This window comes from Strix uralensis, chromosome 7 (genome assembly GCF_047716275.1).
Source record: "Strix uralensis isolate ZFMK-TIS-50842 chromosome 7, bStrUra1, whole genome shotgun sequence".
NCBI lineage: Eukaryota > Metazoa > Chordata > Aves > Strigiformes > Strigidae > Strix > Strix uralensis.
The window spans coordinates 36,939,330-36,964,777 of NC_133978.1; the positions used below are offsets into that span (position 1 = coordinate 36,939,330).

At 37.5% G+C, this 25,448-nt stretch overlaps 1 protein-coding gene across 10 annotated transcripts in view; it reads left to right on the forward strand.

The window, feature by feature from the left end:
- Positions 1 to 1,507: 1,507 nt before the first annotated feature.
- WDR11 (WD repeat domain 11) overlaps positions 1,508 to 25,448 on the forward strand; it is a 44,407-nt gene continuing 20,466 nt past the window's right edge. The window contains exons 1-13 of one of the 10 annotated variants that reach the window (XM_074875438.1): positions 3,095 to 3,206; positions 5,219 to 5,349; positions 7,588 to 7,741; positions 9,296 to 9,366; positions 9,892 to 10,007; positions 11,237 to 11,410; positions 12,544 to 12,730; positions 14,642 to 14,807; positions 15,491 to 15,605; positions 16,553 to 16,748; positions 18,624 to 18,727; positions 19,779 to 19,958; positions 21,792 to 21,876. In XM_074875438.1, coding sequence (XP_074731539.1) covers positions 11,239 to 11,410; positions 12,544 to 12,730; positions 14,642 to 14,807; positions 15,491 to 15,605; positions 16,553 to 16,748; positions 18,624 to 18,727; positions 19,779 to 19,958; positions 21,792 to 21,876 — 1,205 coding nt within the window. In that variant the 5' untranslated portion in view covers positions 3,095 to 3,206; positions 5,219 to 5,349; positions 7,588 to 7,741; ... (1 more) ...; positions 9,892 to 10,007; positions 11,237 to 11,238. Of the gene's footprint in view, positions 1,681 to 1,736; positions 2,324 to 3,094; positions 3,207 to 5,218; positions 5,350 to 7,587; positions 7,742 to 9,295; positions 9,367 to 9,891; positions 10,008 to 11,236; positions 11,411 to 12,543; positions 12,731 to 14,641; positions 14,808 to 15,490; positions 15,606 to 16,552; positions 16,749 to 18,623; positions 18,728 to 19,778; positions 19,959 to 21,791; positions 21,877 to 25,448 lie in introns of those variants that run through there. The other 9 variants (XM_074875439.1, XM_074875440.1, XM_074875433.1 and 6 more) reach the window with 9 other exon arrangements.

A 25,448-nucleotide genomic window follows, 5' to 3' on the forward strand; every position in this document is an offset into this window, starting at 1 on the left:
AAAAACACGTAGCTGGCATTACAGTCTTGCCAACTTTGGCCATCTAGTGGCATCTTTTTCACTACGAAAAATAACAAATAAACAATTAGTAGCCATCTCTGTTTTGAAGAGAGACAAACCCCCAAGCAGCACATGTGTATCAAGTAACGTGACTGGAGCTATGTGATTCTGGCCATCTTATTATTGCTGTGGCACCAAAAAAGTTCTGGATGTTTCAGTGCTCTGCAGCCTGGTGTGTTCCTGTGCAAATGCAGAGTGTTCTTGCACGTGGATGTGTCGGCCTAGGTGGCTTTGCCCAGCACGAGTGACGGCTTGGGGACAGGTTGGAGGATGGGCTGCATTAGGTGGGACTTGGTGCCTTATGGTGCGAGGGAAGCACTTTGTGCTGCGCTGGAGGGATGCAGCAGCAACAGCGGTACTACAAGAGAGCTGCCACTTGCATTTTACCATTTCAGAGGTAACTCTGGAGCAGAAATTACTGCAATGAAAGATATTCTCTGGCTCTAGCAGCGGGTCAGTTTTGCGTTCAGTTTTGGGCCCCTCACTCCAAAAAGGCCATTGAATGACTCTAGCGTGTCCAGAGAAGGGCAACGGAGCTGGTGCAGGGTCTGGAGCACAGGTCTGATGGGGAGTGGCTGAGGGAACTGGGGGGGTTTAGTCTGGAGAAGAGGAGGCTGAGGGGAGACCTCATCGCCCTCTACAACTCCCTGAAAGGAGGGTGCAGAGAGGGGGGATGAGTCTCTTGACCCAAGGAACAAGCGCCAGGACAAGAGGGAATGGCCCCAAGCTGCGCCAGGGCAGGGTCAGACTGGCTCTTAGGAAGTATTTCTTTGCAGAAGGGGTTGTTGGGCGTTGGAATGGGCTGCCCAGGGCAGGGGGGGAGTCCCCATCCCTGGAGGGGTTGAAGAGTCGGGTTGACCCAGCACTGAGGGATCTGGTGGAGTTGAGAACGGTCAGTGTGAGGTTCATGGTTGGACTGGATCTTCAAGGGCTTTTCCAACCGAGATGATTCTGTGATTCTGTGGGTCCTGCAGCATCCACGCACCTGGAGACCTGCGTGGGAGCCCTTTGGGTGGTGTTTCAGGTGCCTCACTCACAGACTGACCCCAAGCACAAGGTTCCCTGGAGCTGCTCAGCCCAGGCAGGCGAGGCCTCTGCACCCCAGCGGCCCGTTCTTCTTCCCGGCCCTGTGACTTCAAGCCAGCGAGGCAGAACCCGCGTCCCGGGTGGCTGTTCCGGGGTTGTCCGGAGGCACCGTGGGGCGGGCTGGAAACCAGACACCCCCGAGTCGGTGCCTGAGGTGGCGGGAACCGAGCGGCTGCCGCTCTCAGGGGCCCGGCCTGGGGCGGAGCGGGGCAGGGCAGGGCAGGGCCGCGGCCTAGCGCGAGCCCTCCGAGCCGCGCCGGGCGTGGCCGCTCCCGGAACTGCCGTTCCTGAGCCGCGGGGCCCCGGCGGACCCCGGCGGGACGGACCGGAGGCACCGCCGAGGCGGCGCTTCCTGGTCGGCGGCGCTGGGCAGGGCCGCGGCGCGCTCGGTCCACCGGGTGCCCGGGCTGGGGCCGCCCCGCCGGGCCCAGCGCCCCCCAGCCTCGCCATGCAGCGCTTCACCGTGAACATCAAGCTGCCGGCGCGGACCCTGACGGGCGCCCTCAGCGCGCCGAACAGGGGGGCGGCGGACTGGTGAGGGGCCGCGGGCGGGCAGGGACGGTCTGCGGGGCTCGGGGAGGCGACAGGGGCGGCTGAGGTGCCCCAGGCCTCTCCCCGCGGCGTTCCCCGGGGGAGCCCGCCTCAGCCGCGGGTTGGGCTTCGCTCTCCGCTGCCTGCCCCGGTTCTGCCTCCCGCCTCTGTCCGCCAAGCAGGGCGGCCCCGCGCTTTAAGCGGGAGGTTTATAGAGTCAGCCCGGCCAGGTGCCGAGGTTCAACCAGAGCCGGGAGCTGCCGGGCGTGCGGTAAAGCGGTGGCAGCGGTCCCTGCGGAGAGCCGGCTGTGCCCCCCTGCCAGGGAATCCCGCCGTGGTCACTGTAAATACTTGGGTCCTTTTTTTGTGCCTGGACCTGGGTGTGCTGTGCTGCTGTGTGCAAGGCAAGCCCTCTGCTGCCAGGCGCTGCGCAAGCTGCCGGAATCCGCGTCCTCTCCTCGCTGGAGAGGCCGGCGGAGCGCGGGCAGGGAGCTGCTGGGGAGCTGCTGCTGTCCAGCTCTCGAGCAAGAACAAAGCTATGGCCACAGATGAGCTTGGACCAGTCCCTTCTGGCAGTGACATTTGGTGCTGCGGGCAGAGCTCTTGTTGGTGCAACGAACTGTGGAGATCTGAGCAGCTTCCTCAGGTTTCTATTTCTATTATTTTTGAGACTTGATGTACAAAGCCGGTGCATATATTGGTTTTTGTATTCATTGCACTGAACAACGAGTTCACCCAGCTGTGGTGTAAAGCACTACCCTAATACTGCTGAATCTTAGGGAAAGAGAACTTTAAAAAGTCATTTTTTAAAACTGTGGCCTGGAGGTTTGTCAGCTTGCAAAGCAGTGAACACTGAAGACTCTCAAGTTCTTAGTTTGAAACTTTGTTTTTCTCCTTTGACTGTTCCCACTTGCTTGGTGCTCACCATAGCTTTATAATTGTAATTGGTGGCTGCATTACCCTCTCCTGAAGTCAAGACAGGCCTCAGCAGATTTTCACTATTACTGTAACTGTCGTTTACATGCTCCTTTTTATCTTTAAAAAAAAAAAAAAAAAAAAAGATGCAATTAATTATATAATTGCAAATATATTGCTTGTCTGTGTGCTTATATATAAAATTTGGGAATGCATTTCATTCATTCCTATATGATGTCTTAAATTTACAGAAGAGACTTTTTATAGATGGACGCAAAGAGATGCTTTGTGATGGCTTAGAGTTCCACCAGCAGATCGTTCAGCAGACAGTGCAGCAATGGCATTTTATATTGCTTTTGAGTTTTATGTTATTAAATAGTTTTTACTGTTTGAAGTTTGTGTCTAGTAGCATGCATTCCACTTACAAAACAAAAGCCTCATTCTTGATGTGAAGTGCTTTTTGTTCTTTTTGCCTGTTTGATAATGATACATGCTTTTCTAGGGGCTGGCAAGGTTTGATTGCATATGGATGTCATTCTCTTGTGCTGATAGTTGATGCCAATACTGCTCAGACTTTACAGGTTTTGGAAAGACACAAAGCTAGTGTTGTCAAGGTGAGATGTACATGTTTTAAGATATATTACTTGAGTCTGGGGTATATATTATTTTTCTAAATCACTGTAAATACTTGACATTGCACTTGATTTTCACATAAAATCGGTTGTAAAATACCCATATTTTACATGATCTCTTTTAGAGCTGAATGAAACCATGCATGCTGAAATTTGGGCTGAGGTTGATGGTATACTTTTATAGAAGGTATAGAATATATAGAAAAACTTGGTAGTGTTATAGAACATAGACAGAAATCTTTCTAAGAAAGCTCTTAACATGACAGATTTTCAGATTAACATTACAAAATATCAAATAAATCTCTTTGTTGATGCCCTTGCTGATCTTTCCTGTTGTGGGGGTAACCAGTGCACCACTGGACTAGAAAGTTACTTTTAAGTTTTTACTTCTGTTCTTACCTATGGAAAAGGAACAACAGCAGACAAAACTGAACATTTATTTTAGCAATAAAAAATGGCTAAAATTTAAGCTTAAGTGTAGGGTACCTGTACTTTTCTTTGAAGGTACTTGACTTGAAGTTGCAGAACGTTTGACTTTGGGTCAAGTGTGGAACAGGATGTATTTCTTTGATACATCATTTCTTTGACTGTGGAGGATGACAGATTCTGTCAGAGCTTAGAGAAATGTCTGGCTGGCAGATGTAGTGTTTGATAGTCTTTAGCCCAAATGCTATATTAGAAGACAGTAATTTATGAAGAAAAATAGATTTCTAGATAGGGGGATTTTGATGTTTTTTGTAGTAAAAGTTTGTGCCTTTTGGAAATTGGATGCTATTTTTTCCCATGTGTAATTTTCTTTAAATAGACTATCTTAATGTAGATACACTAATTCTATATCAGATATGGCCACTCTGGTATTTTAAAATTAAACACAATTATTTTGTCTTTGGGTTTGATAATTTACTGACTTCTGAGCCATCATGTTCTGATAATGTCTTTCTGCACGGTAAAGAGCTTCAATTTTTTGGTGAGTGGTTTTGAAATTTCAGTATATTCAGTAGTTACACAGATGGTGGTGTTTATGTATCCTTATATAGTATAATGTATTACTGTGCCACAGAGTCCCATTAAGTGTGGGTTTTTTCTAATCATAAATAAACTGTTCAAATCCTGGGTGAAAATACAGGGTAGGGCAAAACTGATAGAGATCCAAACAAGATCTTGGCCAAGAGCCATATAGATAATGACATTGTAGCTTTTAAATATGGTTGTAAGGTTTAGGAATTAGTTTTGCTTCATTAGAGGGAATTTTGAAATTGACTGGCAGAAAAGAAGATAGAAAGTTTAGGTTTCAAAATAGATACTTTATGTCATTTTTTGAGACTTGTGTGCTGTGATATGTTTAAAAATAATTCTAAAATGTCACAAAGGACCAAAAACTGATTTCTTCCAGCCTGTTGGTATGCTTGCCCAAATGTTTCACTGAATTTTGAGGATTGTCAAGGTTGCCCAAACACTGCTGTCGTTTACAGTTTGTGCCACTGATATGAATAAAGTCTCCAGTGACAAGTGTGAGGCAACTTACTTGACTCTAAGTAAGGAGAGGTTATTTCTCAGTTATCTCAGACCAAAGGTATATACACGACAGCAACCATGGAGTAAGCAGCACTCTGAATCGATACCTTTTCTTTCCTTTTGGCAACTTGTTTGGGTTAAGCATACCCTTAGCCTCAGTTGTCTTCAGGCTACCCTTTAAAACAAACAAATCAATTCCAATGTCTATAATTGTGTAAATAATAGAAAATGTAAGTGGTATGGAGGTAGTAGCTATAATGATGACTCTGCTTTAAAATTTTAACTTAGCTTAGATAATAAGTTGTAGCAAAATTAGGTTTTGGTCCACGTAGTGATAGCATTTTAATGTACTTCAGTTATGTTCACTAGCTTTAAGAAATAATGTTATTTCAATAGGAAACCAAATGCTGAAGTCCAAATAGTTTTTGTATAATTTATAAGATAATTTTCCAAACCACTATCTGGTGCTTTATTAACAGAAATACACTGTAAGAAAATGACTAATTTATGAGGAGGAAGAACGAAGAGAAATTCTGTTCTGCTTTAAGAAGTAGACATCATATGAGAAATTATGAGGCCATGATCATTGCAGATACCTTTATGTGCATTTGTAAGAAATTTTCTTCAATTCCTAACTGACATCTTTTTTTGTTTGTAAATGCTAAGAGCATAAATAAGCTGGAGGGGATCTGTAAGAAGTCTGCTGTGTATGTCTGACTTAAACTATGTAGTAGAGGTTCACATCAGCGAACTCAGTCTACAGGGGATCTTCTTCCCCAAAACCCATGCTTCAGCTTTGAAAAATTTCAAAACACACCACTATCTGTAATAAAAAAAGCATAGAGAAGAGCGATTGTTTCATAATCCTTCTGCAGTCTGTTTAACTATTTTTCTTTAAGTACTTCCTGGCCTTTGGCTGTTGTAGTTGTGTCTGGAATAGGTAATGGTTTCAGTGAAAATGGATTTGTGTTAATTGTCCCTATGTCCATATGGTGTTTGTGGGATACTGATGACTTTGTACAGAGTGAATTATATCTGATTTTTTTTTTTTTTGTGCCTTTACAAAGAGTAGTTGAGAGAGTACTTTTACAAAAGAGAATGTAATTACAGGAACAATTTTTTGATTGAGGATTGAAATTTCATTTGTGTCTGTTCTGATGTGTTAATAAACAGTGATAATAAGATCCTTTAAATCAGGTAAAATAGATTGTGAAAATCGTAAAAAACTTCACCTCTGGTTCCTGTTTCTGACCAGTACTGCTGTATTTTGAAGTCAGGGTAGGGAGGCAGTGACCAGTACAGTAAGAAAATAATTTCTTTTAGTAGAGGGATCAGGTCATGTGTGGGGACTTTGTTGGAGCTGTGCATCTACAATGAGAAAAGAGGGTTTATGGTGTTAGAGAGCCACGGGAGCTCTGGTTGAGACTGATCCTGTTAAAGGTCTCCTTTTTGTTGCTTATAACTTGGTGATGGCTTCTCCCTTGGGAAATGATGCTTTCCAGACTTGGAATTTGCTTTAAAGTAATACATACTTAACTGAGGAAGAAACAACTTTGCAGGTTTTGATAATTACTTTTTTTAATAGCTACATGCAGGTATCCTCATGGGTAATTTTTTTTTTGAACAGCAGGGAACCAGGAATTGCAGTACTGAAATCTTCAGGTAGAGAAGAATCTCTCAAGAATTCTTTGTTATTCTGGTAGAAACACAGTTTGGGTTTATAGCTAGAGCTCTGAAGATTGCTTGCTGTGCATGTGTAATTTTTGTTTAATTTATTCAGCTAGGCTTTGGAGATGTATCCTGGTCACACCTCTGAGAGGGGTAGCACAAAGGTGCCTACAGTCCTATGAATGCTGTTATAAATGTAATTCACGTTGCAAAGTTAGTGGTGCCTAATGATAACTCTATTTCTGTATTTTTTTAATGTCTTACTTGCAATATCTGCAAAAAGTGTGGTGTTTGGTGTCAGCCCTCACAGCTAGAGTGTAATTTTTGTAGTAGGTAAGTTCCCATTAGCTTAGCATTAAGGTTTCTTTATTCTGTTAGTATCTTCAGTCTGTCTTAGGGGCAGAAGTTTACCTTTAAAGCAGATAGCAAAACAAGTCCATATTGAATAGATAAGGAAGGAGTCAGTGTTATCTCTTTATAATCTCCAGAGACTTGTAGACAGAATGTTTCGTATTTCAAGACACACAGTTTTAATAAGTATTGCCAACTTGCAAGCCCGTGCAGCTTGAAATCCCAAACCAGAAAGCGGTATGTGGAAATCAGTGGTGGCACCATGCTGAAAGGGATGAAAAAGATAGCAAATGTCAGCAATAGCTTGACATGAGACCACATATAGATGAAAGATGAACCTTCTTTCCTCCCTAAATACCACAATATACTTACATTTGACAGATTAGGAAAATGAAATGTTTTAGGATGTATGTAAAAGTTGGATGGTAAATTTTCAACTTTCATTTGTTCGGAAATCAGTGGTTATAGGATTGTAGATGCCCACAGAACCTTAAACATTGCCATTTAATTTCTTCTAAATATTTTAGTAAAAATTTTATATACATAGCATATATCTATAGATTGTTGTAGTTACCTTCAGGGACAAGGATTGTTGATTTATGTAATTTGAAAACATCAACCAAGCAGTCATGCAGCACAGTTGCAATATACCTTAAATTTGCACAACTGATGGTAGCTTAAGGGTATTCATCTTACACAGATGCTATTACTGTTAACACTTACTATGCTTTTTTGTTGAGTTAATTATTATTTGTTTATCCGTCTGAAAAATATGAAGTATGGTATCTTATGTTTGCTTCCTTTGACCAATTTTCATCTGTATCTTCAGGTTAAATGGGCTAAAGAAAATTACCATCACAATATTGGCTCTCCATATTCTTTACGTTTAGCTTCTGCTGATGTTACTGGAAAAATAATTGTATGGGATGTGGCAACAGGAACAGCTCGTTGTGAAATACAAGAACATGCAAAACCAATTCAAGGTAATGGTAGTCCCTGATGTTTGTATGGAAGTTGCTTTATGGGGGTTTATTACAAATCCATCACCTAGGTTTTGCAAACTGTACTCAGTTCTGCCACTGAATTTTACTGTTGGGATTACTAGCTTTCTCTGTATTTGCTCATTTTCTGTGTAAATGTAAGACTTGCTGTCTCCCAGAGAGATACTGTGAGATTTAATTCATTATGGTAATATTTTCCAATATCTGACAAAAAGTTACAATCTATTTTTATTAATGTGATTGATTGAAATAATAATATTTATAGTGCCAAGTACATCTTCCTGCTTTTGAATTGATGATGTAGTGCAGTTTGTGTTGCACCTGAATGTTAATGCTATCTGTAGTGGTGTAATACTTCAATAGTATTACATTGCTGTAAGTCAGGAGTTTTGATTATGGATATATACTTTGACAATGACTAAGTTCATGATATAGCTACTTCTGGTCAAATATGCTAGCATGATAACGTATATGTGCAATATAACTAGAGAGAGAAGGTTTTTTTGAGCATCTATGCATTTGTCTGATTCTGTAGGAGCAGAGAGGCTTTTCTATGCATAGCAATATTAAAATGTGAGAAGTGACTAAATTTTAGTGTAGAAGAGAGTTGTAAATAAGGTTTTGCATGGAGTTGGAGTTAGTATTACAAAGTCTTGAAACTGAGCATGACACTTTTGAATTAGTTTCTAGTGTAATTAGGTAGACATAAATAGCAAGGATTAACACAGTCAAGAGAAAAGGGAAATTTTGGGATGGTATAAATAACTGATTTTAGCTTTCATTTGAGAAAATAGTTTAGTGGCAGAATTTGCTGCTTTTGATTCTGTTCTATGGGTGGTAGCCTAGTGCAGCTGGGAAGTTCTGAAAAATACTCAAAAAAACTACTCAAACACTTCTGGGCAGCTGGATATTTGAAGATTCTTTATCCTGCTATCAGAAAAAAATTCTTGATCTCATTCAGGGATTTCACAAGTCTCTGGGGGAAATGAAAAACAAAAGTAAAAGCTGACCAACCAAACAAAACTCCACCAAAAAACCCAAACAAACAAACAAAAAAGCCTGGAGAAAGGAGCTAAGCATTTATGATGTTGTAAGCTATAGAAGATTTATGTTTGCTTGTGCTAGAGGCAGAAATGTCTAGAAGCCTGGCATAGAGGCAAGTGCTATCTTAATTGGTCTGATGGCAGATAGAGAATGGAAAATATAGCCACTGGCCAGGTATAACACAATTAAGAGAATATATTGGAAAGGAATAATTAAGTGTCTTTTTCCTTGCTTCTTTTTGTGCTCATTTATTAGTAAGGCATCATCCATCAAATGCTCCCTTTCATTAGTTAGCATCTTGTACTTCATCAATGAAAAAGTTAAGGTAGTGGTTAGAACTCAGAAAAGGGCATCAAAAAATCTAGACTTCATTCCTTGTTGCATCACACACAATGTCATTTTTACTGTTGCTTTAATGGGTGCAGTCTGTAGTTGATAGTAGTACTCTCCTACTATTGTAAAACTTTTTTTGGTTCTGATTACTTGTGGTAGGCACTTTTCTGTCAGTTGGAACTACTCGTAACAGAGCTGACCAGCTGGGTAGAGCACTGGAATGAACCTGGGTAGGTTTGTGGCTGTGCTTCTGTGGCTGGTCTGCTTCCAGTACCTGAGCTGATGCTGCCAGTGGGCTGCTTCCAGCACCCGGCTGGCTCTTTCAGAATTAGCTGGGGGGCATAACTCTGCAAGTATAGCAGCAGTGACACGCTCTGCTCCATGTTCTGGATTTCTGCTTATTGCTACCACTGCCCGCGCTAGCAAATATATCCAATTATTTCTGAAGTAATATTTAGAACACTTCCCCCACCCCACCCCCTCCGCCCCCTCAAGAAACTACCATAATGAATTTCTAAGAACAATTTATAGTTTATTCGGACTATTCTAAAAATTCGGGATAATGCTTATGTTATACCTGGTTTTAATTTGAATTCTATCATATGAAAGCCCACTTATGAAATCAGGTTGGTTTTTGTTGTTGTTCTGTTTTTATAAATCCTGTGAAAGTAGATGCAATATTGTAAATCTGAAAATTTATTCTCTTGACTGCAGTTAATTTTATTAGTTTTATTTCTTTTTGTGTGTGTGTTTAGAAGTTGTTTTATTTACTCTTGACACCAGTTCACTGAATGTTTGGTGGAGTTTTGACCATGCCATTTGAAGTTTTCTCTAGGTTTTTGGAACCAGTGAAGGCTTTCCAATCTGCTGGGTGAGGAAAAAAGTTAATAAGCAACAGAATAAAAATTCTGTTCTGTCAGTCCCTGATTTGATTCAGCAATAACCTCTAACAAAAGCAGTTTCTTTTCCTTTCCATCTGTTTCTGAGGCCTCTGGCTTTTTACAAGCCTGTAGAAAGTGGTGCAAATACAGAGATGGAGCACCAGAGTGGTCTGCTGGTTCTCTGTGTGTTATCTGCAAGAGCTTTGTAGGGTAACAGCTGGAGCCTCACTGTTTCAATGAGCAGAAAAGTGGTGTCTCAGTGTAAGGCACTCTTCTTTATTTGATCCAAACCTTGCATTCAGCTGAGAAGGAGTTAACCTTTTGTTAACTTACAGTGTAACTGATTGGAACACACCGGGCTGGATTTTTTTTTTTTTCTCTGAAACCTAGTGAGAAGCACTTACCAGCTTTGAAAAAACTGAATTGATAAAACAGAAGAACAGTTGAGGAAGGAAGCTTTGTTGACATCTTAAAATAAATTAACATGCTGTAGAGAAGCTGTAACTTGGTGAGGTGATGCAGTGAGTGGTAGGATCTGGACTGGGGGGAGTTCATCCATTGCCTGCCTGACCCATTCTGTTATCTAAAACACTGCCCTGTGGAGCATGTAGGAAGCTCTAATATAGCTCCTTTCAAGTAACTGAGGTGTCTCTATGTTCTTATTGACAGAAAACATAGTCTTTAATGTGTATTTATCTTGAATGTTTAAATGATGCCCAGCTGTGATGATTTGCAACCATACCTTTTCAGACTGACCCTAGCATTTAAGCACTGTACTTGTATTCTTGATTGTGTGTTACAGTCAGTTTCATTTTACTCTTGAACTTAAGGCTCTCTGTTTTAAAAGTGTTTGAAGTGGAGAAGACATTTGTTTCCAGGTCCAATACTGATACCATCTCAAAAATTTGGGATGGTGTTTTGGTTCACGGTGTCATCCCAAATATTAATTGGGATGGTATATGGTTCTTTTCATTTTGACTCTACAGTAGTTGTGTGTGTGTGTGTAGACATGCGTAACTCAGTGCTGCTTGTTAAAAACATAAATTCAGGCTATAAAAGGGACTTATTTTTTAGAATTGTGAAACAGAAGCATCTTGTTACTAACAAGTCACTATTTATTTCTTTAAAGACGAGCTATTATAGAAGAAGAATAGTTTTAAAATAAAACAAACTTTTTTTGAAAATTAATTTCACTGTTGTTCCTTCTTTCTTTTGACAGACATGCAGTGGTTGTGGAATCAAGACGCTTCTAGAGATTTACTGCTTGCAGTTCATCCACCTAACTATATTGTACTGTGGAATGCAGACACGGGCACCAAGCTTTGGAAGAAAAGTTATGCTGAAAATATTCTGTCTTTTTCATTTGACCCCTTTGATCCCTCACACTTAGCTTGTAAGTTGATATGTATAGAATAGTGTGGCCTGAATATGTGTGACCAGGAAAAATGTTAAACTAAAATGTTAGCTTGGGGATTAAAAGTAATGCATTGTAGAGAATAATGTTATAAATGCCAAGAAGGAGTCTCAAAACAAAGACAATAGAGTCTTTGGCTAATGTGGAGTCTTCTAAAATAAGATGCCATGATGTGAGGGGAGAGAAAAAGTAGGCATGAGAAGAGAAGTTAGACATCTGAAAAGAAATGTTTGAGACTGTACAAAAGAAGGTGTAAAACGTGTAGATAGGGAGCTGGAGGAAGCTAAGTATAGAGAGCCTTGTTAAACTGACATAAAAGGCTATAAAAGGATGGATGCAGAGGGAGAATCCAGTGAGATGAGTAGACCAAGAATAAATGTTATTTTGAGCAGGATTTTTTTTTTAAAGGAATACAGTGTGAGCATCAGTTTCAAAAGCAATTCAGACATCAAGGAGGATGTAATGCAGATTTATTCACATTTTAGCAGAAAGAAGCTAAGAGAAAGAGAGTCACCATTTTATTCTTTAATTTAGCTTCATCGCTCCTGATCTGTAATGAGACAGTGCAGTTTCCAGGCTTTGTAGTTGTATTTTTTTTTTGGTCTGCCAAACCATTCAACCTTCTATAAACATGTAGTAAAATCTTAGCTACGTCTTTACAGCTTAGCTGATTCTTTGTGCTGCAACATAAATAATGTGAGTTAATGATTCTTTGAGTCATGTGCTACATGAGAACAGAAACTGGTGATACAGCCAATGTGGGCAACCCTGCCTTCTATTTGCATTGTGAAGCTTAAAGAAAAATAGTTGGTGAGAGAGAATAACTGTTCTGAAGAACCAAGAGGTTTCTGCCAGTAATCTCCACAGTACTTTTTTAGTATAAACTTAATTTTGAAAATTTTGAGTTTTGTGGATATTAATTAATTGTAATGGACCATCTGCTGCAATTTCAGTGGGAGGTGCTGGTTGTCTATAATTAAGAGTTTTCTGTCTAATACAGTATTATTAAAGTTATTAGCATTTCTCCCCACCAAAATTTCATTAAAATGGAATGCCGCAATCACATTGCAGATTTTATTTTGCTATAATAAAAATTGTTTTTCTTGGTACAGTGCTCACCAGTGAAGGAATAGTGTTCATCTCCGACTTCTCTCCTTCCAAAGCTCCTGCCAGCTCAGGGAAGAAGGTTTACATCTCTAGTCCCCATTCCAGCCCTTCTCACAACAAGCTGGCTGCTGCTACGGGGGCCAAAAAGGCCCTTGATAAAGTAAAAATCTTAATCAGTAATGAAAAACCAAGGTAGGTTGCACATATTTCTTCTCAGATAATGTTTTATATACCTATATATTTTATAAATATAATTAGGTTCAAGCCTATAACATCATTAGTTTAAAAAAAGAAAATTGATTGGGGTGGACAGATAGATGGATATCTCATGTGAGGACATTACTTAAGAATATAACATAGACAGTCATTCATCCAGTTCTGTTCATAAAAACAGCCATATCTTCCCAGCATGTTTTATATAAGTTAATGACATAATGTTCTCCCTTCATGAGCAGATTTTCATGCAGGTGTAAATTCAGAAACATCTTTCTTGGGGAAAAAAAGATGAAAATGGACTAATGTATTTCATTTAAATTATTTAATGAGAAGGGATATAATAAGAATAATATTGTATAAGTACTGATACCTGAGAAGAGTTCTAATTCTGGTGTTATACATGATACTGCAGTAGGAGGTGTTTTCTAAGTTAACAGTGTATAAATAAAATTAAAATTTATACATACTTATTTGTGTATTTTCTGACCTTTTAAAACTAAAGTGGTTGCATTTTGAGATTTTTTTTTTTGTTAGAAATTCTCTAGGCCACTTTCTTGTGTGGTGTAATTTTTTTTTCTATTTTTTATTGGAGTAATAAAAGTATTTCTCAGACTTCTAGTGAATGTGAGAACAAACCAATCAGACTGTATTATCAGTTAGCAGTCGACACCAAAATTTAGTGCAGGTATGAAATTTATAGTCTGTTTTAATGTGTTTAAATTACAAACTGGGGAGAAGACTTAATACCTCCTCTGGTAATCATTTAAGAAATTGCGATTTTTATATGAAGTTAATGGGCATGATCTTGTAATTTTGTGTTCTGTAATGCCTGATTTGTGCTACATTGGACAGAACACCCGATTTGCAAATACTGAGTACGTATGCTGCTGCAGCCTTACCTATGCTCTGTAGTAACAGTAAATCAACAAAGATACTATTTTTTTGCATCCTCCTGATGGCATTTTAAGTTGCTCTTTTCTATATCCTTTCCCATCCAGAACACCTGAAAAGACTAGAATTGGAAAAAGGGAAGAAAAAGTTGTAGCAGCAATGATTTATGTGGTTTTATATGAATTTAGGGAAACTTTGAGGAAAGAGGAGCAGGACATTGTCAGGAAAGTGATTGCAGACAAAAGGGGACTCGTACTCCTGAAGCAGGGAATGAGATGCAAGAAGTGTGTAAGGGAGATTTAGTGTGTGGTAGAATGAGGAGATTAAAAACAAACACAACCTCTCAGAAGGGGTTATACATTAAATGAGTTCAGAGGCTTTCAAAACTGAGCACAGTATGAGGATGATTTTCTTCAACGCTGACTTAAGTACTGTTCATTGGATTGCATGTACCTAATGAACCTCTTTACCTTGCAGCCAATCTTCTGTTAACATTCCACAAAATGGTGAAGTTTTCTGCTCTTTGCTACTTTCTCTGAGTTTTGAAGACTGGTATTCTTGATAGGCTAGTTCAGTTCATTTCAAAATAAAGTAATATGCATAATAATATAAAAATTCAAGTAAGCAGTATGTTTAAGGGTAATTTCCCGTGAATACCAGTAAATATCATGGCAGCTAGCACTGTTTATAATTGAATTGCTTTGTATTTGAGATGTGGAGGAATTACACTCATTCCATTTGAATCACAGACTATTTTGAATTTTGCTCTATAATCTTATTTAGACAAAAGTCAACAGAGAGTCTGTGTCTTTTGAAGGTCACTGATGCTTTGCACTGCTGTAGCAATTAAATGGAAATCTGCTGTTGCCTAGTGATCCACATAGGGAATACCTGAAAAAAATGCAGCTTCAGGAGAATTTATACTGTTAAATTTATTTTGGAGTCGAAGTATTTGTTGACACAACTTGATTAAATTTTATATCCGATGTTTTACAGTGCTGAATCTGTAACACTCAACGACTGTCTTCAGTTGTCATATTTGCCTTCAAAAAGAAACTACATGCTGTTATTGTATCCCAGAGAGATTTTGATTCTTGACTTGGAAGTGAATCAGACAGTGGGTGTGATTGCAATTGAAAGAACAGGTGTGCCTTTCCTACAGGTAATGAAAATTTAATTGATTTCTATCATTGTCATAGTTTATTAAGATCATATGTAAGTTCGTGACCCATTGATTAGTTCTAGAGGATAAAAAGAAGTTAGCTCATCAGGGGGGAAAATGTCCTCTGAACCAAGCATTGTTTAATTTAGTCTTCTGAAGTCTTCAGCAAAACCACTTCATTTTGTGGTGTTACAAAACTTATCAGTGTGGAAATAGTGCTGTGGAAAAAGGACATTGCATTCTCTGGTGGTTAAGCTGCTTATACACAAGTTAATACTAGTTCTGTGAGCATCTGCCTTTGCTTAATTAGACAGCTAAGTCTAGCCTGAGGTCTTATTGAAGCATCTTCATTCTCTTGGATTCATGAATTTTGATACCAAAAAAGAATTTTTTTTTTTAAAGTGACAGCTAAAAAGAATATATATGAGTATATTGATGTTTTAAAAAAACCCCAAACCCAAACCAGAAAACAATTTGAACAAAACCTTTCAATTAATTTCTCTAATTAATTGACTTCCTTATTCACAAATACTGTAACTGAAGAAATTCATTGAACTGTTGCATTAGTGGCAATGTTTTTAGTGACTTACTTATACATCAGGAATTGTATGTTCATTTGCAAGTGTACTTTGCAAAGGATAAAATTTTGATAACGCAGTATAACGTAGTGTCTCTTTACCTAGGTAATTCCTTGTTTTCAGCGTGATGGGTTATTTTGCCTACATGAAAATGGTTGTATAACTTTAAGAGTTCGCAGATCTAACTGCAGTATAACTGGAACACCAAATGAAGAGCCAGGTAAGTTTTGTGTCAAAAATGTGCAGAAATGAACTTTGAGGCATTTTAATATCTTAACGCCAATATTAACCATCACACCTCGTACAGGATGGTGAATTACAGACCTTCTAGTGGTTTATCTCTTATACATTAAATTCATGCTGCATTTTCCCAAAATTGTTTTTGACTTCTCTGATATTTAGTGCAATATAAGATATATTAATATCCTGAAAATTCTTTTATCACTAAATAATATTTAATTATGAAGTGGCTTTAGAGTCACTTATACAAGAATGTTTTGGATAAAAGATGATTAGTATGTTCTTTTTATCTTTAAGAAAAAACAGTTTTCAGGAAAGCACAAGGTTTTGGAAGTCATTTGGTCAATTGGAAGAACTGATTTTAGAACTAAGACATGGGCTTAAATTTAGATTAAGTTCTAAATTATTAAACCTTTGTCTCTTTTACAAAAAGTTACTAAGAATGGCCTGTTAAATATCATGAAGGAGACCGGAATAAAGAAGGGAAATAGTTCTGTAAATGTAAAGAAGTGATTTTTTTGGTTAGAGTTTGGTTGGTTGGTTGGTTTTGGTAGTTTGGTAATTTCTAGTGAGCTACATTACTTGCTTCCAGGTTCACCAGTAAACCAAATGAGTTTTGGATTGTGGAGGGCAGATGCACTTTCTGCCCAGATACGAAACTGTTATTTTTTTTAGATTTTGCAAGATTCGTGTGGAATAAGATATTTTAAAGACAAAGTTACATTTTGGAGAACTTTTCAGAGCTGTGTTGTGTACAGCAAGATCAATACTATACAGTTTTTGATTGTTTTTCCTAATTGTGGCACAGGAAGCATGTGGACTTCAACCAAAGAGCTCAGTCATGCTGCAAATTTACCTTTGTTGATTGATTACATCATATGTTTTCCACTCTAATTGTTTGTCCTCTGTGGGACATTGATGTTACAGATCCAGACCCAGTTCAGGAGCTGATTTATGATTTAAGAAGTCAGTGTGATGCAATCAGGGTAACAAAAACAGTTCGACCCTTCAGTATGGTGTGTTGCCCAGTGAATGAGAATTCTGCAGCTCTCATAGTCAGTGATGGGAGGGTAATGATCTGGGAATTAAAATCAAGTATTTCTGGCAGAAATGTGCGTAACAGGTAATGGGATTTATTTTTCTTATCAAAGCTTCCATCTGTACCTTTACAAGTGGCGTGTAATATTTAATTATATTCCAAAAGCAACAGTGATGTCCTCATGTGTATGGTAGTGTGATGTGCTATACGTGTGTATGAATGAAAGGGAGAGGAACAAAATATATCATTCAAATAGATTAGTTCCTTTGCTTTGGGGAAGTGAAGGAACTGTATTTACTCTTCTTTCTTTAAAACATAAATCCATACTAAGTGGTTGGAATAAGGAAACAAAAGATAGAATGAATATTCACGTTATTTTGGGGGAACGTTTTCTTCTCATTTGGCTTTCTTCAGACTATGTAATTTTCCTCAGGAATGGATCCCTCATCATGTCATGTGAAAGGACTTCAAAATAAGTCCGGAGGGCACCACATTTTTAGTAGGGGAAAGGTTTTCTGCTATATTTGTTTGAATTTGACACAGAAGCAATACGAGGCTGCACAGCCAGGTGGCTGAAATACGGTGGTATAAATGGTATTTTTATATACAAAGCCTGTAGAGTTTTAGATTTTGAGCAGTCTCTAAAAATACTATATGAAGTAGTATAGTTCTTTGAACATTCAGTGTATTAAGGCCATTCTGCTGCAATAAACCTTTAAAGTACTATTGAATAAAATAAATAACTTACTGCCATAAAAGAAATACAGACTTCTTAGTACACTTTTAAATGTCAGTAGTACCAGATTTTCAACATAGATCCTTTTTGTCGCTCATCAGTGATTTAATGTTTTTATTCTTGGTGTTCTCAAAAATACTGTTAGATGGATTCTTTGTGATGCATATCCAAGAGAGCTGTTTCGGATCCATATGTCGCTGGGTTTTACTTCTTGTATTCTTAGACTCATTTCTAAAACGTTGATCTCTGTCATGATTATATAACCAGGGAAAATGTAATAATAAGAAGAAGCACTGAGCCTAGAGGATTCTGGATATGGTTGGATTGTACTGAAAAGTAAAGCATATTTCTAGTTGGCAGTCTTCAATGGGTTTTGAAGGAGTCTTCCTCCATTAGCTCTTGATCCTGCTGGATTTGATGGTCTTAATTAAAATTTGAACTCAAAGTCTGTTGTAGTGAGATTTTGAAGAAAACGGCTTTGTACGGGCCTTAAACTGCATTTTTACATATAGCTGGGTGCAGTCAGTAGTCTTTGCTTATCTTGCCCAGCAAGATATGATTGCAAGGCTGCAAGGGCTCTTTGAGTCCCTTTTAGATGGAGATTGAGCTAGAACCCTGTCACAGTTGTTGGGAAAAAAAAAATAACACAAAAACCTGATGCATAGATATCTCACAAGATTGTAAACATAGGTTATACTGTAAGTTTCTGCTGTAGTTTTGTATATGTAGAGGCAATCGTGTTTCGTATGTTTAGGTGAAAGGCATTGCTTCAGTTACGGGTTTTGTCATCTGGAAGCTATATAAGAGGTTTATATAGGTTAACAAAAACCGCTCCCCAAGTTTGGGAATCTGTTCTTAAATGTCAAAATATTTATGATTGTTGCTGTATTCATTAACACAGCTCTACATGTTAATACACAATATATTTAAAAGCCAACATTCAGTGCTTACTTCAGAACAAGGGGTACATCTGTCTTTTTCTGTTGCTTAGAAATACCTCTGTAAGGAAGATGAAAGTGATTTTGAATTTTGTACATTTGTGTATGCATTATCTCCTGGTAGAGTTGTTTGTGGAAGTTGATGGTGATAATAATCTTCTCAAAAACATTCTGCAAGTAATAAGTGGTAGGAATACTGAAAGATCAATCTGGGGAAAAAATCGAAGACCTAAGTCAACAGGCGATCCAGTATGTGTTAGGAACTTGTTTTCATTTCCTTTACAGCAGTTCAAGTGCATCACCTTTATATTCCCCGGTCTCATTCTGTGGGATTCCCGTAGGAGCATTCCAAAATAAACTTCCAGACCTCTCATTAGACAACATGATTGGTAAGAAATTTTCACTACTATTGCTACTCATTTCTAGGATTTTTGAATCATTGTACGTATTAGCTTACTTAAGAACTACATATGTTAGAATTACTTTATGTGCAACCTAAATAGTAATTCTGAAAGAAAAGAATTCCTGTTTGCTAAAGAAATTATCAAATTAATCTTCTTGAGGATCTTTGTGTTGCAGACCAATGTCAAAGTTCATTTCCCCTGAGGAAAAAAAAGTAATTTAAAATGGAATTTGGGCAAAATCCCGTCATTTTTTGAAAGTAATCTTAAGCGGATGAAGACAATTTATCTGATGCATCCCATCTTTGTGAAATCTAGAAACCAGTCAGCACTTCAGTACTGAGAAATGTTCTTTTAAAGCTAATTTTAAATTTTAAAACTAATTTTTATTGGAAAAGTGACTAGTGCTGCTCAGAGATACAAAGGTGCAGATTTGGAATTGCTTTTGTTAAAAGTTGTCTGTATTAGCTGGTGCAGGCAGCTTACCACTGTAGGAGGTTCTTTTGCACTTTATCTCATATATTAAAAGATGGTATTTAGGACATGAGTTTTATCTGCATTTCCTGTAGTCATTGACATCATAGCTATTGTTATTTTGTACCTTACATCACTCGGACTGGTACAGCTGACTGCAGAAGGTATACAGCAGTGGAGTCACATCTTTTTTGTGCCCATCTTTATTGTATCTGAGCAAATTCACTGTATTTCCAGTGGTGAATTGCACTCAGTTTTTACTGTTTGGAGTTATACCTCCATAAGTCTTTGAACTGGTTTAATAATTTTAAAATATTTGTAACTAACTTTAAAAAAAACAAAAGGAGAAAAAAAAAGTAAAAGCTATCCTTGAATTCTGGCAGAAGACTGAAAAGGTTGCACTTACTTTTTTTTCCTTTTTTTTTTTGCTTAGAAAGTTAGTATTGGAGAAATTAGTAGAAGTGCAATCTTCCAAAAAGTTTCATTATACAAACTCCTCTATCTGATAACTTTCCATAACATCTCTGATTTCAATTTAATACTAACAAGAGCTTTAATTTTTAAGCAGGGCAAGGCACAATTGCTGGAGAAGAACAGTTAAAGAGTTCTTTTCTTCAAGAAGTGCACCTCAAATTTCTGCTGACTGGACTTCTTTCAGGACTTCCTTTGCCTCCATTTGCTATCCGCATGTGCCCACCTCTTACAACAAAAAACATTAAACAGTATGAGCCAATTCTTGCTGTTGGTAAGTGCCTTGAATAGGTTATTCCTTGCTCTGAAAATAATATATTCTATGTTAAATACAAATATAGTTACTAATACAGGAAAAAAAAAAGAAATCGGTCTTTTGATCCTGTGTAGCTAATCACAGATAGTGACCCTTGTATTAGTTTGCATCTGTGATAGTCTTCGGATTCTTTTTTTTCCTGCCTTGGGTTTAAGTAATGTTACCTGAAAAATTGCAGTATATTAGCAAGTTTGTATTTATCCTTTTATTTACTATGATATTGGTCTGTTGATACACTCAGCCTTTTACATGCTGCTCTCGCTTCGTTCTAAACGTCAATAAAACGGGCTTCTGCAGCAATGCATTCTTAGAATAAGTAAATGAACTTAACAGAGACTATTTTTGTTCTGATGTAAGTGCCTAAAAGTATACTTAAAGCAAGTTTATTTTTCCTGAATGAATCTAGTCTTATTACAAATGTAGTTAAACTCATCTAGATATTAGAATAGTTGCCAGTGAGCACCCGATTTATTAACTCTGAGTTCTCCCTATTTAAATCTGATTTTTCTGGCATGCTCTTTCAGACCACATCAGGGATTTCACAGTGTATCCATACAGGCTGCTGTCTTTCTCTGCAGTCAGCGGACTGGAACAGTAGACACAGAGATGCTGTAATTTAAAGATTATAGTAGGTTGTAAAATCAGACCTCTGGATCTGAGTTGTTCAAACGTGCTCTCGATATATCTGAGATATCAGTTGATTCTGGGCTGCCCAGTTCACACTGTGCCTGTTGCAAGTCAAACTTGGGAGATTCTTGTTATTCTTAAGGTTTGCCTGTGCTATGGAGTCTTCTAGGGTTTTTGGGCAAGGTGACGGGTATTGCAGAGGTGAATGTTACAAAGGAGCTTACAAAGAGGATCTCGCTCCAGTAATGAAAATACCATAATAATGTGTACGTGTACATGTGCAGTTCTCGAAATACTTCTATTATTACTGAGCTAAAAGTGCCATCAGTATTTGTGCTCTAAAAGGTAAGCAAGTTACCTTTACATGATGTCATGCTACTAAAGTGTAACTTTTGATTTTATATAAGCTGTAGCCATTAAAACAGGTGAAATGTAAAGATTAGGAAACCAATAGGTAGGTATAAAGTGCATTTACAGCAAGGTCTGCATCATTCTAGACTTAAGGTACCTTGAATGGCTCTTCAGGTATCCATTGTTCTATTTAATGAGGTTGATATGAGTATAAAGAAAAAAAGAGAATAACAAGTAAGTCTTCCCAGTGTTTAATAGAAAATTTTAACTTCCAGTGTTTGGTAATGTTTTTGATCTAATTGAAGCTAATAGCTACTAAGTTATTGATTTGTAATTTGAAAGAGATCATTATTTCAGGGATGAGAAAGCAGAATTGCTTTAATGATTCGGTGAAACCTACTCATGATTCTCCCCTGGGATTATTGGTGGATAACAGTTAATACCCTTCCTTGAGACATTTACTCATCTTGTGTAATCAAAACAAAAATAAACATTCCTTTCTCCTGCAACTGGGTATGTTGTGAAAATGCAGGAAGAATGAACAGATTTTCTACAGGCTCTACAGATTCAGGTTCAGGAAAATGTCTTGATCCAAATGGATATCACTGACTGCAGAGAACCTTGAAGGATTTAATATTTGTGATTTAAGTACTAGAAATCAAAATTCTAAAATTATAAAATATAATAGCTACAGGTATTAAAAAAAAAAGAGAGAGGGGAAATGGCTGTAAATCTTGTGTTTTCAATAAAGTATTGAAGAAGAGAATAAAATGGGTCTTTTTTTTTTTTTTTTTTTTAAATCACTTTTTATAGGTACAAGTAATGGGTCTGTCCTGGTGTTTCATCTTACAAGTGGACTCTTACATAAAGAATTAAGCATCCATTCCTGTGAAGTCAAGTAAGATTTTAATTTTAATTCCTACTATAATCCTTCTGAGAGACAAATACTAAAACATCTAACGTCTTGCTTCACTGTTAATGACGCTCAAGAAAATTGCCTCTTGAGTAGTCTACCCTAACAGCATCTTAGCTGTGTATAAGAAGTAACACACTGTCAAAATCGGAGTGAAAATTACATTGAACTAAATATTTGAATTGTACCTATGCCTGCTGATCTAGGATGCATATCGACTACTTCCAGTTTCTTTAGTGCATTGTAGTACAAAGAAGTCTCTTTAGGACAAGAAACTTTATTATAGTGGCTTATTTATATAACTGTTGTGACTCACAGATTGTGTCCTTTGAAATAATTATGTTTTGTAGGCCAAGGTTTATTTACTTTGACCTCTTGGGGCTGAAATTGCTGTTGAAACAGTTCTAGTTCTAACTGAAGTAAAAATAATTTTATCATTAAAGATTTTAAAGACCAAATACTCAGTATTTATCCATCCTAAGAAGAAACAGAGTAAGCTTTAAAGCTGTTGTACTGCGTATTTGTGTGTACATAGTGACATAAATTTTTGGCTAACTAATGGCAAAATATTCAAGATGGTGCTTGCTGGATACGTTAAAAAAATTTAAGATGGGGAGACAGGAGGCAATATGCTTTTGAAAAAATATTTCTTTCTTTTATTTAGGCTTCACATGTTATTGGAAGTATTCTTAGTTTGGGCTTTTCACTTTATAAACGTTCTGCAACTTTTGAAAAACTTGATTGTCTTTCTAGCAACTGTCCTCAAACAAATGGTATTTTTAAAACAAAATTAAAATTATTGGGAATTTTATTTAGCAATAAGCTGTTATCTGGGTAAGTCTTTTAAATATTTGTTTTAATTTCTTCAATCCCAGTCTTAATGATCTGAGCGACTTTCTACATAATTTTTACGACTTCAGTGGAACGCTTTAAGCAGTGTAGAATAAGGCACAGGGATTATTTTTATTTAATTAATATTCATGGAGTGCAACAGTCTTTCTTTCAGTGGGAATTCTTAGTTTACCTCTAAAATGCAGATAGATTGCATAATGCCTCTATTTTAGTTTTATCTGAAAATACACCTTCAGGGTATGCCGTTATTTTAGTACGTAATTGAGAATACCCTGAAATTGTAACTCAAGACCAGCAGAGTTTTCAGTGCTCTGTAGTTTAAGAGGGTGTACTAAAATAATGACCACTGAGTTGTCTAGATGCTAGCAATTGCATTTTTTGGAAGTTTAAAGTGTTCTTTTGTAGAAGGTACATATGTAGTCACATGCTGATTTCTGTTGGATTTTTTTAAACTTTGCAATTCTGTATTGTGATTAGGAGGAGGGAGAATTGTCTTTCTGTCCTCCATTTAAGATAGTTCATACTCATGAGCAACCTTGAATATTCATTTTATCAGTGATTATTACTTAGCTATTTCACTATTTGTTTAGATAGAACTATGTGAGTAAATACTTTTCCTTTGAGTTTAATTTAGTTTTTATAAGGGAACTGAGGCAAGAAGCAGCAGAAGTGCTTCAGAGAACACAAAGAGGAAAAGTCAACCAGGCCACTGCTAGGAGCATAAGTGAGGGGAAAAAACCAGAAGGGGACTATAGCATCTATGCTGGCTGAAAGAAGCAGGGAGCAGGAGGTCAGTCTTTCTTCCTTCAGGATAGAGAGAAATGCAAATAATTATTATGGCTAAGAGGAATTAGAAGAACCATGAAATAACTAAGTCTGATACCTGTTCTGGCCTCTAAGTAGACCAATCTCAGCTATTGTAAGATAGGAGATGATAATAATCTTCAGTACAGAGGAAGAATGTATTTGAGACATGTAAATAAAATGCCTGCAATGTAGCTTTAGTTCAGGGAAAGTGGTGCAATGCCTTTCACTGCTACTTTTGCATATTCTGATAGATAGATAACTATGACTTGAGCGCTGCTTCTCATTCATTTTTGCTGAAGCTCAGCAAGTTCAAGATTGCAACAGCTTTAATTTTTAAAATTTAAATCTCACTGACTGTAACAAAGTTTATGGCCTGCAGGCAAAACTTGAAAATTACTGCTTTACGTCCATGTTTTAGCAGTTGAATTTAAGCTGACTCCCCTTTGGGAAACTGCTTTGCAAACATTCATCACCTCCTTGAAAAACTTTCCTCGCATAGGGCAAGATGAATGAAAAATCCCTGCCCCTTCTGTCATACAGCTTGGTGTGCTAGGTTGATTTCTCTGCATTAATAAATACGTGGTGCCTGACAAGCGTAAGCAGCATTGCAGTGAAGTTCTTTGTATTCGGAACTGAATTCTGAAGTAGCCATTACAAGATGTACCATTATCTCAGATGTACCATGTTCAACAATTTCTTTTTCTTAACCTTCCTCTTTTTAAAAAGTAAAAACTTATTCCATTGCTGATGTTCACTTTTGGACATATAGCCCGTACAAATACTTTTGAAGAACAAGGAAAATTCTTTTTAGATAATAAAATTTGAGGCCAGGAGTATTTTCTGATATATGATTGAGATTTTAATACCGTTTTCTTTAAGATATAGTTTGATTTCCAGTTTTACCTTTCTCCTTTTCTTATAATTCTTACAGTTAATTTGAGTAGAACCTGCCTCGTCATAAATGCACTCTGTAATTTGTTCATGTCGGAAACATTAATTAAAGCAACTGAATCTTACCCCTGAAGTAACTGAGACAAGTTGACTGTATAGAATCCCTGAATTTCATGTTTTAAAAGAGTGGATCCCATCTGAGATATAGTTCACAGCTGAATGTAACCCTTAATTCTAGTAGACAAAGATGTCTTTTATTACGAAATTTTGCAAGTGGAGACATTTCAGTAGGGAAGTAATTCCTTGTTTCCTTCATTAAAACTTGAACCACTGTCTCCAGATTGTCAATTTACATGTATGACGATAACAAAAATTTTATTCTTTCAAGTGCAAGCAGTTAGCTAAGTTAAGGTTTCCTTTTGATTATGAGTGTCTTGGGTTTCTGTAGGTTTTTATTGGTATTGACAGATGTCCAGCCAGCAACAAAGGAAATGGAATTGTCCTGTTAAATCTGAGCTGATGAAAGAGGTGTAGAAAATGCCTCAGGTCTTTGAATGAAAATGGTGAATAACTACTGGTAATAACAATGCATTATGAGTATTCTGTGCTTTTTACAAAAACCATAGTAGAATAATAGATAAAAATGAGAAAGGTGTCACAATTCATATGTCTTCCATTTCAGAAAGCTCCCTGTATTTACGACTGTTTCAAGACTACAAGTGTCACACATTACTGCAATTGTAGATTTCTATTCAGTCATTCTTGTAATGTTTCAATTAATAATTGAATACTTCTCATTTTGATTGAAATTATTGGTTGAACTTTCATAGGTCCTGGTGGGAAAAGGCCTGGGTCCTAAATTTTTAACTTTACTTGAGGATTTAGGAATAAAGTTTCTTATTTTCTTTAAAGCTTGAACTAAAAAAATAAAGATAAATATGGATGTAACTTATAAGTGCAAAATATTATGGGAGTGCTTTTTGCTTTCATCCACCTACATTGCATTT